The 14,835-nt window shown below is 37.4% G+C and overlaps 3 protein-coding genes across 5 annotated transcripts; 2 read left to right on the top strand and 1 right to left on the bottom strand.

Annotated features, from left to right (window-relative positions):
* The first annotated feature begins 732 nt into the window (after positions 1 to 732).
* Positions 733 to 1,622, top strand: LOC145894340 (palmitoyltransferase ZDHHC3-like). The gene has a single exon (XM_082982895.1). The coding sequence runs from the start codon at positions 778 to 780 to the stop codon at positions 1,615 to 1,617; it is 840 nt and encodes a 279-aa protein (XP_082839021.1). The 5' UTR covers positions 733 to 777; the 3' UTR covers positions 1,618 to 1,622.
* A 507-nt stretch (positions 1,623 to 2,129) lies between these two features.
* On the bottom strand, positions 2,130 to 3,022 carry LOC145894341 (U8 snoRNA-decapping enzyme-like). 2 transcript variants are annotated; one of them, XM_082982897.1, is made up of 5 exons: positions 2,955 to 3,022; positions 2,769 to 2,897; positions 2,593 to 2,708; positions 2,400 to 2,541; positions 2,130 to 2,337 (listed from the first exon to the last, which is right to left on the bottom strand). In XM_082982897.1, the coding sequence occupies exons 1-5, from the start codon at positions 2,979 to 2,981 to the stop codon at positions 2,152 to 2,154; spliced, it is 600 nt and encodes a 199-aa protein (XP_082839023.1). In that variant the 5' UTR covers positions 2,982 to 3,022; the 3' UTR covers positions 2,130 to 2,151. The 2 variants fall into 2 exon arrangements, with proteins under 2 accessions (XP_082839023.1, XP_082839022.1); XM_082982896.1 differs by having other exon boundaries at positions 2,400 to 2,708.
* A 7,484-nt stretch (positions 3,023 to 10,506) lies between these two features.
* Positions 10,507 to 14,553, top strand: LOC145894038 (vesicle transport protein SFT2B-like). 2 transcript variants are annotated; one of them, XM_082982476.1, is made up of 5 exons: positions 10,507 to 10,778; positions 13,122 to 13,223; positions 13,418 to 13,579; positions 13,654 to 13,689; positions 13,758 to 14,553. In XM_082982476.1, the coding sequence occupies exons 1-5, from the start codon at positions 10,710 to 10,712 to the stop codon at positions 13,884 to 13,886; spliced, it is 498 nt and encodes a 165-aa protein (XP_082838602.1). In that variant the 5' UTR covers positions 10,507 to 10,709; the 3' UTR covers positions 13,887 to 14,553. The 2 variants fall into 2 exon arrangements, with proteins under 2 accessions (XP_082838602.1, XP_082838601.1); XM_082982475.1 differs by lacking the exon at positions 10,507 to 10,778 and adding an exon at positions 10,849 to 11,252.
* Positions 14,554 to 14,835: the final 282 nt, after the last annotated feature.

Below are 14,835 nucleotides of genomic sequence, written 5' to 3'. Positions count from 1 at the left end.
TTTATTGTGCAACCAAAATTAATTTAAATTACAATGTTTTCTTCCGAAATTAGCACCAGCTGATCTCTGTAGTAAGTGTTTTACAGTGTTGATAGAGATCACAAAGTCAAAGTGGAACGCAGCTTGCCGGTATACGTAAATTTTTTTTGTTGTGTGGTAGCCCCTGGTCTGGTAGGCTTCATGTTTCTTTTTTTTTATTTGAAGCGAGTCGCAGTTCGCTGGTCGTTGTATAAGGTTGTGATATATAAAAAAAATCTGTTTGGCTATTGATGATGTGTCAATATTCGGTGATCAACAATCTATATTACTGTAAAAATGTAACCCGATTACACACAGGTGACATAATGTCAAGATCGTTTTAACAGTCTTTCTTGTATTACTTAGTAAGTTTTTTCTCACCATGTAATATTCATCAAATTACCAAAAACACGATGCAAGAGGTACAATTCAATGTATGGTACCCTAAAATAGGCGTGTTTGTTGTTGATCTAGTCCACACTACAAATTTTCCAAATGTATGCTTGTTTAGAAATTTTGTTAAAACATTGTTTTTTTGTGATGTGTGTGGAGGATGACTCTTCTAAATATTTTGTATTAGTTGATAAAAAGATTGCTCAGTATGTATTTTTACATGCCAAAATGATGTAAAAAATTTGTTCGCATGATTTTAACGATTTCTGATTTAACCAAATTTTACAGCCATGTTTTCAGAAATATTTTTGTTATTTTTTCAGCTCAATTTTGTATTGGTATGCTGTACTTATAGCAGAAGGCAGGATGAAGCTTAAATTTTTGAACTGGTTAACTCAGGGCCGAGAACTGTGGCTCGTAAAAGATGTATGTGGAATGGTGTGCGTCGCGATCACATGGGGCCTTGTTCTGTATGCAGAATTTGTTGTCTGCTTTGTCATGTTGTTGCCTTCTCTGGAGACCAGTCCTATTTCAGGCCTTTTTAACCTTCTCCTGTTCAACGCACTCGCATTCTTGGCTTTGGCATCACATTTCAAATCTATGACAACTGATCCTGGGTCGATACCACGGAACAACGCCACCAAAGAAAAACTTGAAAGTCTCAACCTTCAACCTGGAGAGATAGTGTACAAGTGTGCGAAGTGCTATAGTATTAAACCAGACCGCGCTCACCACTGCAGTGTATGCAAGCGCTGCATCAAGAAGATGGACCATCACTGCCCTTGGATAAACAACTGTGTCGGCGAGGCTAATCAGAAATACTTTGTTCTGTTTACTTTCTATATAGCTTCAATATCCTTGCATGCCTTAATCCTGGTAGTTTCCCATTTTCTGAAATGCTTGGGGTCACAATGGGATGATTGCCAGGCATTTACACCACCAACTACTATCATTTTTCTGGTGACATTAACGTTTGAGGGACTTTTGTTTTTCCTGTTTACCCTTATAATGTTTGGAACGCAAATGCACTCAATATGCTACAATGAAACAGGGATTGAACAGTTGAAAAATGAGAAGCATTGGGGCAAAGGGGACAAGTGGTTAAATGTTAAATCAGTGTTCGGAGACAAATTTTCGCTTGATTGGTTCTTCCCTTGTTATGAGCCCACAACGGCAAAAACCGATGTCTACGACTACATTGTATGAAGCACTTCAAAATGTAATTTTATGCAGTTGTACATTGTTTTGTTTTTTGTACAATTAGTTCTTTTTTAAACTTGAAGAATTTACTCCAACTGCATGAACTACAAATATTTTTAGTCCGACATTCTTTGCAAATTTTATGTGGTCATTTACACAAAACAGATAAATACAGGTCATAAAACTTGGTCTGTCTTTATGATGTAGACAAGATTCCTCCACGGGCTTGCAGTTAGCTTTACATGTTTTCGTTTTTAATTCCCGAATATGCAATGTGTATAATTGGCATAGGATTTGTCAAACATGATGCCAACAATTCAAATAAAGTTTATGTGCACTTGTGTATTTAATTGGACATGTGTCGTGTCGCCTGCTGCTGTTTCAATGTTACATGTGAAAATTATAAAAATGCAGATTTCTTTATCATCTTGAAATGAAAATTGGTCACACTTTGCCTCCCTTGGTGTTTGTTTGCTTTTTTATGCTACATAGAATATCATAATAAATGACATTTTATCGATTATGTATTCATACACTGTATCAGTCCACTTGGGCCCAGATTTGCATCATGTCCGCCATGGACATTATCTTTGTCTTGATCATGGCTTCGATAAGCTGTTCACGAGAATTTGAAACAAAGTTATTTCTAAGAAATTGAGCCAAAGGGGTTTTCTTTTGTATTGTTTTAAGTGGATCTTGCACCGGTACTCTTACAATGCCAAGAGTCTGAAAAACATCAATAATTCCTTTCATGGAATATTTAATTTAGGGATTTGGACTATGTATACCTCCCCACCCCAGTCTCTTGATTTAAGAGCATTTGTTTCAATGTCATGCAGTTCACTTTCCTTGTACTCTTTCACGTAGAAATGGTTGATCATGTTCTGTTGATCGTTGCTATAAAAATAGTCCGACTCGTCCAAATAGTACCTAAGAACCAATACTTGAATTAGGGTCTTGAATGCTAAATCCACCCCCCACTTTTCATCTAAAAGTATTTCTTCATGTAGCTCACGATTGAGTCCATCTAAAACGGTCTCTTCGCTTTCAATTTGCCCTCCAGGAAATCCAAATTTTCCGTCGAAGCGCAATACCATCTGCAAGAGTATATTGTAACAACAAAAGTGAATATATATGACATATGCCATTGCACCCACCAGAACGGCGTATCGCATTTCAATTGTGCCGAACAGCACGGCGCTAGATTTGCTGAACAGAAATACGTGAGCCACCTGTCTTTTAGATTTGTCGATTGGTTTGGTCCGAATGTCAATGCGATTATCTGCCTGTCAATACAAAACCCACGCAAAATGAAAATACGTGCACGGTCTTCTTTTGCATACCTTCTGAATCCACGGAGTACTTTCCATTATCTTCAAACAAATCACAGATTTAAAACAGAATATGTTAGTCACCTAAATAAAACGAAAGAAGCATGTTTGCAAGCAGGACATGCGATAGAAATAAAAAAGCATATGGCCGTCATTCTCCACGCAGGCGTTCGATCCTGCGCTCGCCTGTTCAAATACGTTCGTCACATGACTGCCGCTGGCCATCAGCTCAGAAAAAGGATCGTGTTACTACACTATTGTCATTCTGGCAGAATCCAAAATTAATTTTTTGAAAACTTTGTTCCGCATCATTGAGCAGCATTTCACAACAAAGTTTGGACTACACAATTAGGTTTATTTTGGGTTTATGTCATACCAGGTTACGCAATTATGCAAAATATTTCATTTGACAACTCCTTCGCATTCATATCATCACATAATTCCCACGTATTCCATCAAAATGACCTGAAACACGGGTGTTTTTGCGCTTTTTTGTATTGCCGGTGACGTCACTTTCAATCAAGTGCCAAACCACTTTCCGCTTCATAGGATTTTATTTAAATCTCAGTATCTGCCAAGGATAGAGTGCAGAATAACGTGAAAGTAATAAAAATCGGTAGAGATCCCACGTATTCCATCAGAATGACCTGAAACACGGGTGTTTTTGCGCATTTTTGCATTGCCGGTGACGTCAATTTCAATCAAGTGCCAAACCACTTTCCGCTTCATAGGATTTTTTTTAAATCTCAGTATCTGTCAAGGATAGAGTGCAGAATAGCGTGAAAGTAATAAAAATCGGTAGAGATCCCACGTATTCCATCAGAATGACCTGAAACACGGGTGTTTTTTCGCTTTTTTTGCATTGCCGGTGACGTCACTTTCAATCAAGTACCAAACCACTTTCCGCTTCATAGGATTTTTTTAAAATCTCAGTGTCTGTCAAGGATAGAGTGCAGAATAGCGTGAAAGTAATAAAAATCGGTAGAGATCCCACATATTCCATCAGAATGACCTGAAACACGGGTGTTTTTTCGCTTTTTTTGCATTGCCGGTGACGTCACTTTCAATCAAGTACCAAACCACTTTCCGCTTCATAGGATTTTTTTTAAATCTCATTATCTGTCAAGGATAGAGTGCAGAATAGCGTGAAAGTAATAAAAATCGGTAGAGATCCCACGTATTCCATCAGAATGACCTGAAACACGGGTGTTTTTTCGCTTTTTTGCATTGCCGGTGACGTCACATTCAATCAAGTGCCAAACCACTTTCCGCTTCATAGGATATTTTTTAAATCTCAGTATCTGTCAAGGATAGAGTGCAGAATAACGTGAAAGTAATAAAAATCGGTAGAGATCCCACGTATTCCATCAGAATGACCTGAAACACGGGTGTTTTTGCGCATTTTTGCATTGCCGGTGACGTCAATTTCAATCAAGTGCCAAACCACTTTCCGCTTCATAGGATTTTTTTTAAATCTCAGTATCTGTCAAGGATAGAGTGCAGAATAGCGTGAAAGTAATAAAAATCGGTAGAGATCCCACGTATTCCATCAGAATGACCTGAAACACGGGTGTTTTTGCGCATTTTTGCATTGCCGGTGACGTCAATTTCAATCAAGTGCCAAACCACTTTCCGCTTCATAGGATTTTTTTTAAATCTCAGTATCTGTCAAGGATAGAGTGCAGAATAGCGTGAAAGTAATAAAAATCGGTAGAGATCCCACGTATTCCATCAGAATGACCTGAAACACGTGTGTTTTTGCGCTTTTTTGCATTGCCGGTGACGTCACTTTCAATCAAGTGCCAAACCACTTTCCGCTTCATAGGATTTTTTAAAATCTCAGTGTCTGTCAAGGATAGAGCGCAGAATAGCGTGAAAGTAATAAAAATCGGTAGAGATCCCACATATTCCATCAGAATGACCTGAAACACGGGTGTTTTTTCGCTTTTTTTGCATTGCCGGTGACGTCACTTTCAATCAAGTACCAAACCACTTTCCGCTTCATAGGATTTTTTTTAAATCTCATTATCTGTCAAGGATAGAGTGCAGAATAGCGTGAAAGTAATAAAAATCGGTAGAGATCCCACGTATTCCATCAGAATGACCTGAAACACGGGTGTTTTTTCGCTTTTTTGCATTGCCGGTGACGTCACATTCAATCAAGTGCCAAACCACTTTCCGCTTCATAGGATATTTTTTAAATCTCAGTATCTGTCAAGGATAGAGTGCTGAATAACGTGAAAGTAATAAAAATCGGTAGAGATCCCACGTATTCCATCAGAATGACCTGAAACACGGGTGTTTTTTCGCTTTTTTGCATTGCCGGTGACGTCACATTCAATCAAGTGCCAAACCACTTTCCGCTTCATAGGATATTTTTTAAATCTCAGTATCTGTCAAGGATAGAGTGCAGAATAACGTGAAAGTAATAAAAATCGGTAGAGATCCCACGTATTCCATCAGAATGACCTGAAACACGGGTGTTTTTGCGCATTTTTGCATTGCCGGTGACGTCAATTTCAATCAAGTGCCAAACCACTTTCCGCTTCATAGGATTTTTTTTAAATCTCAGTATCTGTCAAGGATAGAGTGCAGAATAGCGTGAAAGTAATAAAAATCGGTAGAGATTCCACGTATTCCATCAGAATGACCTGAAACACGTTTTTTTGCGCTTTTTTGCATTGCCGGTGACGTCACTTTCAATCAAGTGCCAAACCACTTTCCGCTTCATAGGATTTTTTTTAAATCTCAGTATCTGTCAAGGATAGAGTGCAGAATAACGTGAAAGTAATAAAAATCGGTAGAGATCCCACGTATTCCATCAGAGTGACCTGAAACACGGGTGTTTTTTCGCTTTTTTGCATTACCGGTGACGTCACATTCAATCAAGTGCCAAACCACTTTCCGCTTCATAGGATTTTTTTTAAATGTCAGTATCTGTCAAGGATAAAGTGCAGAATAGCGTGAAAGTAAAAATGATCCCATGTTTTCCATCAGAATGACTTCAAACCAGGGCTTTTTCACTTTTTTGCGATTTTTAATGAGGCCCAACGCTCCACCAGATGAGCTGTACATGATCGCAACGATTAGAGAATTCGGATTTTAGCCAATGCAGTGTTTTGTGCACAAATTGCCTGGCAAAATTTGCATTTACGATATCCACCATTGTAATCAAACAACACAGAAATGTTTACATTGCATGTACTGTAGCTGCCAAATACCATAGCTGCCAAATGAGGGTTTTCGCAATGTGACGATCCTGTCTCGTTATGCGATAGCCTTTGAGGTACTTAATGTTATCCGATTGGGAGTTTGTATTGACGAATGGTAGTGGCGAAATCGTCGGACTCTGACCTTATTTCCATACCGACGTTAACATCCTTTGCAATACTTCTTGATTAAATATGCCAATTGCCCATCATGCTGGTTGACTTGATTCGATATTGTGCATGTTTAATTTCGATTAACGTCGCTGTATAAAGTATGTTGATACACATACCAAACGCGTTTGTTAGTCTTTTCATAAACACGCCTAACCCTTGCGAATATGTACATGTAACCATTTATGTTGACTTCCTTTTAATACGAAGGTTGCTTAGATTTATATTTCGCCTTGTAAAGGGCGTCATCAGTTTCCGTGGAATGCAAAACACATATAAGCAATGTGATAAACATTTGAAACATAGGTCCAGCAAGTATCAAACCTTTTACTCAGCACTATAGATACGGTAATCGATCGACAGCCTGCCAGGGTAGCTTGGTTCCATCATCCAGTAAGGTTTGAACAAATGATTTTTTCTCTCGTTTGTTTTCCTTTTTGTATTGCGAATGTGCATGGTCGGCATTAGGCCTATCATTAGCATTGCGCACACCTTTATCGTCAATTTTGCGTGTAAAACGTACTGTGAACATACATTATTTTTCAAACATTTTTTTTACATATTGAAGTACATCCCAATATCAGGGTTAAGTACTTTTTAGCGACATTCGATTTAAATTGCGGTCGTGTGATGCAAACCGCCTTTGACATATGGGTGAAAATGTACCCGCAATCGCGTTGATAAGAATTTGCATTGACACTCACCAAGTCGCATGTGGGACAATGTCAGAACTGGAAGCTGCATTGATAAAAAATTTGTCATCGCATTCCATTGGGGGAGTTTGTTTGTGACAGGGATACTTCACCCTACGTAATGGGCTGGGGCTTTCTTACCCAAATTTTATTTACGAGCCCACTGTTTTTCTCTCACAATATCGCATATCACGAGACTATATGTTTATACGGTAACGCTTTTCGCCCTTTCTGACCGTTCTATTTGATTCTAAATATATTCCATTTCATTTTATGCTATTTAGTTACATTTCATCAATAAACAATTACACCCAACTGCCTGCATCTTAGCCAAGTGCACTGGTAAGCGGACAATTTAAAGGCAATTAGCCAGCATTATCATCGTGACATATTGCAACTTCACATTCAAACCCTAAACGTATATTATGTTGTATTGGACATACTGTTGGCCAGGCTTTAAATAACGAGCACGTTCGTTATGTTGTTTGGGACATCGGTGTCTTAATTCGCCATATTGTACGCGTACCTTAGATAACGTGCGTGTGCCGTAATAATGAACGTGCGCGTTATCTAAAGCCTGGCCAACAGTATCAAATTCCGAATAAGAGCGACATCATGTGGTATAATAAGGTACGCGCGCGTTGGTAAGCAGCACGTTCGCTATTAGTTTACATGCACCTTAATTGGATATATTTCATGGCCAACCGTGTCATAAGTCAAACTGATGTACGCATGCGTAATTAACGAACATGTAACTAAGTAACGTGCGCGCATGTTAAGTTGGCCGATAGTGTCATAATCCTAGGTAAAATTACATGTACTGTCATCAGCTTATGGGCGTCGATATGCTCTTGTTTTCTGCTTTTACTTTGCAAATATCACTCATGTATCCATCTTGTGGATATCTGTAGTTCGCACCGTTTACTTTGATGTATCGCAACCCTAAAGAGAACCTAAAACGTGAGGTTTCACTGCAATCAACTCTGCTTTTGGGCAAGCTTAACACAATTAAATTGCGACGTAAAGATGCAAACTTTGTAAAGTTATTGTGTGGCATTGCAAGCGCTGTAAAATTCTTTTGAATATGGGCAGCCCATGCGCACTAAAACAAAGTATGTACATGTTTACTATAACTTAAAATCAAGATAATTTGTAAAGGCATATGCGCACGTAAAAGTACAAGGTTAGCTGAGCATACAGCGCAACTTCGCTGTTCAAATGTTTAATTCTGGAAAAAGAGGACAAATTTGACAGAGGATAAATATTTGAAAAATACATTTCGGTACTTACAAATTTGTGCAGGGCCATGGTATATTTGGGCCTGTGATGAAACACTTACATTTTTAAGCAGTTGCGATAACATTTGATGATTTGACATAGATCTGACGCTACCTGCCACTAGATGGATACATGAGTGATATTTGCAAAGGTGTAAGCAGAAAACAAGAGCATATCGACGCCCATAAGCTGATGACAGTACAAGTAATTTTACCTAGGATTATGACACTATCGGCCAACTTAACATGCGCGCACGTTAATTAGTTACAAGCACGTTAATAAGTTGCATGTTCGTTAATTAAGTACGAGTACATGAGTTTGACTTATTACACGGTTGGCCATGAAATGTACCCTAATGAGGTACAGTAATAGCGAACGTTTCCGACTCATGAAAATTTCAGCAATCTTTGATCCTGTTACCAGAAGGTACTAACTACAGATGATGCAGAAATTTTCAAGAACTCAATTGTCAAAGATGTGGCAGTTATCAAAACTCCTGATAATTTAAAACTGTCCGAATAAACGTGCAATGTTTCTTCTTTAATTGTGCCTGTTTACTCAATTTGTTTCTTAGATTTAGTGGCCACCATAAAAATTGTGTTTCTTATATGTTTGTGTAACAAGCAAAGATCACTTTCACCTGTGATACATCAACATCATGTATAAATTTACCATTTTTTAAGAGTAAATATCATTTTATTTGAAAATGTTGAATCAAAATATTTATTTTAACAAGCATTACCTTCACGGTCATTTATATTCACTACAAAAAGAAGGAAAAACAATTGGACGAATATTGCACAATAAAACGTTCTTTGCAAGTTCATAAGTTTGACATATTGTGATCAGAAGAGAAAATGTATGAGAATGTGTGAAAAAACGGGTGTGTCACTCCATTAGATTTTGCGACGACATAAATTCTGGACAAATACAGAGATTAAAATAATTCCTATGAAGCGGAAAGTGGTTTGGCACTTTGTTGAAAGTGACGTCACCGGTAATGCAAAAAAGCGCAAACTCCCCGTGTTTCAGGTCATTCTGATGGAATACGTGGGATCTCTACCGATTTTTATTACTTTCACGTTATTCTGCACTCTATCCTTGACAGATACTGAGATTTAAATAAAATCCTATGAAGCGGAAAGTGGTTTGGCACTTGATTGAATGTGACGTCACCGGCAATGCAAGAATGCGCAAAAACACCCGTGTTTCAGGTCATTCTGATGGAATACGTGGGATCTCTACCGATTTTTATTACTTTCACGCTATTCTGCATTCTATCCTTGACAGATACTGAGATTTAAAAAAAATCCTATGAAGCGGAAAGTGGTTTGGCACTTGATTGAATGTGACGTCACCGGCAATGCAAGAAAGCGAAAAAAAACATGTTTCGCAGGTCATTCTGATGGAATACGTGGGATCTCTACCGATTTTTATTACTTTCACGCTATTCTTCACTCTATTCTTGACAGATACTGAGATTTAAATAAAATCCTATGAAGCGGAAAGTGGTTTGGCTCTTGGTTGAAAGTGACGTCACCGGCAATGCAAAAAAGCGCAAAAACACCCGTGTTTCAGGTCATTCTGATGGAATACGTGGGATCTCTACCGATTTTTATTACTTTCACGTTATTCTGCACTCTATCCTTGACAGATACTGAGATTTAAATAAAATCCTATGAAGCGGAAAGTGGTTTGGCACTTGATTGAATGTGACGTCACCGGCAATGCAAGAAAGCGAAAAAAAACATGTTTCGCAGGTCATTCTGATGGAATACGTGGGATCTCTACCGATTTTTGTTACTTTCACGCTATTCTGCACTCTATCCTTGACAGATACTGTGATTTAAATAAAATCCTATGAAGCGGAAAGTGGTTTGGCACTTGATTGAAAGTGACGTCACCGGCAATGCAAAAAGGCTCAAAAACATCCGTATTTCAGGTTATTTTGAATATAAACTTGGGACTTCTACAGATGTATTGGTACTAAATGATGAAGAAGTGAAATATTTTGCAAAATAATGCTTACTGGTATGATATATACCAACAATAAACTCCTTTGTATAAGTTAAACCTTCTTGTGCAATGCTGCTCATTGATGCGGAACGCATTTTGCGAAACAATAATTTTGGATTCTGCCAGAATGACAGTAGTGTTACTACATCATGAGTGTGGTGTGCGTTTCTTACGGTTTTCATGACGCTGTGTGCAGGATTGGGCGCCTTGTAAAATGCGTGTGACTAACATTGGGTTTGTGTTGCAAAACTAATAGTTCATAAAATATTACAATCTGCATGTTTTCAAACCAATAGACTGATTTAAAATTTTAGTGGAAGTTGACTGCAGAGGTGTAATATAAAATTTGGGATATTTTAGACGTGTGGTTTTGATCAAACAGATAAGCTAAATTATTTGGCATGGATAAATTACGCAAAGTATTGAATGGCCAAGAAGATGATGGCGGTGAATCCGGCTTGGTTACATCGGTAAGTTATATGTGGCATGCAAGTGGCTAGCTTTTACCATGTTAGTCCCATTGTACGATACCAAATTCACTTTTGTGCCACAACATTTTCCACTAAGTTAACCTGCTTATCCAGATCATTTGAGTGTTGTGTGTTGTCATCTTCACATTTGTAGCATATTTTTAGTGTCTTTATTAAACTGTGCTTGTGTATCATTCAGAAATATTGCTTATTTCTTTTGAAATGTACTGATAACATAAATTCAAAAATGGAACAAGCGCTTCTTCGAGATAACATATAGTGCATAAAATATAAAATAATTTGTAACATTATGTATCTGTGTCCCCAGCTAAGTTGTTAGTAGTTGCATGTAGTGTAGTGGTGTTACAATTAATCACTGTTGGGGCAAATAGTATTTCTGGTATGGACTCATTACGAAGGGTTTTAAATGGGAATGAAGAGGCTGATGAAGAAGCTAATATCCTGGGTGGTAATGTAAGTGTCAATCATCTGATGTGCTTTCTTGCTAAACCTGGGTTTAAATGTTGTCATTGGACATTCCTTTGTTTAATTATTTATACTGGTGCATGTTTTTCAACTGGAAAAGGACAAAGTTAGGCAGTTCTGTCTGCAAAACTATTTTTGTGCACTATAGATGGTTGACATTGGCATGATCCTCAAGTCAAAATTTACCATTTCTTTTTAAGTTTTTTGTGTGTATAAAAGACACCTCCACTTCTGCATGAAAAGCACTTATATAGACATTTACATGTGTATTATTCATTTAAATATAATTTTGTAGGATGTTGAAATGTATATAACTTAGGAACACTATTTACAGATTTGCTCCTAATTCTCAGAATAATGAGACTGGCCCATACTTCTGTTAACATAGCATAGGTTCCAGAATATATTTTTTTTAACAATGAATAAAATAAAAATACTATTGAAGGCCAAACATGCATTAGGATCAATGCACTTTAACTGCGATAAAACTAGGTTTTAAATCAGGTTTTTATCAGCACCCATGATAGTTAGCCTGCTAAATTACTTGTAATTGTAACATTGCTAAATTTAGTAATAATCCAGATTCAATTTATCTTGTTAAACCCAAAAAACTCCACTTAAAAAGCTCATCCAGAAAAAAAGTTTAGTTTACTCTTAATTTAATTGTTTGGACCAGTGGCGGATCTAGGGGGGGTGTTTAGGTGTCAGAACACCCCCCCCCCCCAGCATTATGGGGTGTGAAAGTGCGATTAATTTCCCGCTCCGCAGGAACGAACACTACGGTCAAGTGTTCGTCCTCACTGTTTCTTTGTTTCTCGGTCGCGCACGCTGCATTCACGCGGCGATGACTCTTATGAAACAATCGTTGGTTGTGCCGTTGGTCAATAACCCGATACTGTTTTCGAAAGCACGGCCTTATAAGTTTATTCATTTCTGCTACAATTTCTATACAGAAGCCCACTCTATAAGAGTTGTAATTGTTTGACAAAATTGCACCAAAATAAATGTAGCTGAACGATTATTTCCGATATCGTCTGTTTTTTTTATATATATTTCGCAAATTATCTACTGCTAAAACATCGATGTGTATTTGGGTTTTTTGGGGGGAATTTCCCAATTTTCCGCTCTAAACTAAGGTTAATTGTGGTCGAGCATTGCCAAAATACGAACGCCAGTGTTGGCGCGAATCGTCACATAAACGGTGGCTTCCTGGCTTTCGCAATTGCGTAACACTGTTGAACACTCGATGCGAGTTTTTGTAGTAGGCTTGCGCCGTAGTTTCATTACCGCGACTTTGAAAGAAAGGCTTGAATATACGTGTCATCTACAAAGGAATTAAATGTGGGCTTATGTTATCAAGAAAACATACAAACAAAAACTACACATTTGCGAGCGCTAACAGCTGTTTTTAACAAGCGTAATATTGGCAACGTGTTCAACAACTAAACTCGTTTCCACCGAGATTTTGACAAAAAATTACAGCATAACAAATGTCCGAAAAAAAATTGTAACCGCATCTAACGGCTTCATTAATTAGGTACCGAAACCGAACACCCCCCTCATATTTTTTCTGGATCCGCCACTGGTTTGGACCTGCTAAATTCCCATGGATTGGTGTATGAAAGCTCTGAAAAATCCTCCCAAATAGCTGGAATTGGTATAGATCTAGGTTTTTTATTCTGGGCTATCTAAAGCTTACAGATTAAAAACTAGGCATCTGGTTTCATCAAATCTGGTTTAACCGAGGTCTACCCCACCTACTATGATATGAGAGCCATATCAAAAATTTTTGCATAGCAATATCTTACATTTACTGCTTTTAAATTTTAACATAAATATTATACTAAATTATTTTAGGTCACAGGGGGAGGAGATAGCTTGTGTCCGTCACTAAGCTGGGAAACAAGAATTAAAGGATTTGTTGCATGCTGCGTTGTAGGAATTCTTTTGTCAATAATTGTGAGTAACAATATTTACCCTCATTGATGACATACTCAAAAAATTGTGAGTAAATTAGATAAGACATATGCCAGAACTTACCTTGACAACTATTGTGCTGCAAAGAAAGCAACTGTGTTTGTGTCGTACAGAGCATAATTGTACAATACAGAGCCTGCTTACTCGCAAGATATACACAATACTTGTTGTTAAAGGGTTCCATCATGGCTATCATTCAGCAGTACACTGCCTTTGGTGTCTTGTACACATTTGGAACAGCTACTGCAATTTGCAGTACATTTTTCCTCAGAGGCCCCATAAGCCAGATGAAGAGCATGTTCAAAGAAACAAGAATCATTGCAACTATTGTAATGATTGTAAGTAGTCAGTGATAGTGAAATATACGTATGTTAGCATGATTTTCCTAATTATACTGTTTGTTTAATTTTAGTTGATGATCATACTTACACTTTGCTCTGCTTTTTGGGTAAGTTTTTTTTGTTTACTGTGTGCAGGTTTTATAATGTTAAATCCAATAAATTAATTTGTTTGCAGTGGAAGAACGGTGCCCTCTGTCTGCTATTCTGTGTTCTTCAGTTTCTTGCCTTTACGTGGTATTCCATATCATACATTCCATTTGCAAGGGATGCTGTGAAAAAGTGTTTTACGTCTTGCGTTTCCTAAGTTATGAAGTTGTACTTGTTTCAAGTAATGCCCCTCTTGTGATCCAATGCCTTAATGCCCCTCTTGTGATCCAGGATGCTCTTCAAAGAAATGTGGTAACTGCCAGGCTTTCCTAAACTACAATAGCTTGCTTGGCATCCTGATATTCCGCAATATGATAACAATAGCATCTGTTCTGGCTAAAATGGCAACAATCAGATATATGTGCCTTAGTGTTGTTTTATTCTTTTATTTTATGCTTCAATATTTTACATTGGCAACATTAAAGTATGAAAAAAAATTCCCAGCAATTTTTTTGATAAAGTGACACAGCCTTAATTTTTGTCCTACAGCAGTGATGCTAAGTTTCATTGTGAATAATATTTTGCATGTTTATAACACTCAACTAAGCCTTGAATTTGTTATTATGTAATCCATAAAATGTATTTTATTTTAAAAAATGTTTTGAAATCATTTAAACATCAACACGGCCACAAAGCTTCCTGAATCTTCCTGCTTCGTGCCATAAAATTAAATTTTGTATTCATTTTGATGGCCTGTATATTTCGTTCCAAACTGACGTTGATTTCAGTTTGATGTAGTAAATATTTATTTCACTGTACGCAGATTCTGAAAACTTGTGTGCATGGACGAAGTATCGTTATCTTTAGTGTAATAAACCTTAAAACACCCGAAAAGTGTGAAAGTTATTTACTTACAAAAGTGGACACAGCTGTGTAAAAAAACATGCGGATATCCGCTTGACGTAATTACAGGGACATATGCACCGACAAGTTGCCTGCAAATACTTTTCAACTGACGGTAAGCACATATAACTTAATACACCAAATTTTCCCAAGAAAGAAAACAATTAAACCTTTTTGAAAACAATAAGCAATTTGGTAGTCAATTATGTTTAATCAGTTGCATGGTAAACCAACTGTTGGTATAAATTCTTTTTACCGACTTC

The sequence above is a fragment of the Ascidia mentula genome, chromosome 3 (genome assembly GCF_947561715.1).
Source record: "Ascidia mentula chromosome 3, kaAscMent1.1, whole genome shotgun sequence".
In the NCBI taxonomy this organism is placed as follows: domain Eukaryota; kingdom Metazoa; phylum Chordata; class Ascidiacea; order Phlebobranchia; family Ascidiidae; genus Ascidia; species Ascidia mentula.
This window is presented reverse-complemented; position numbering and strand designations above follow the sequence as displayed.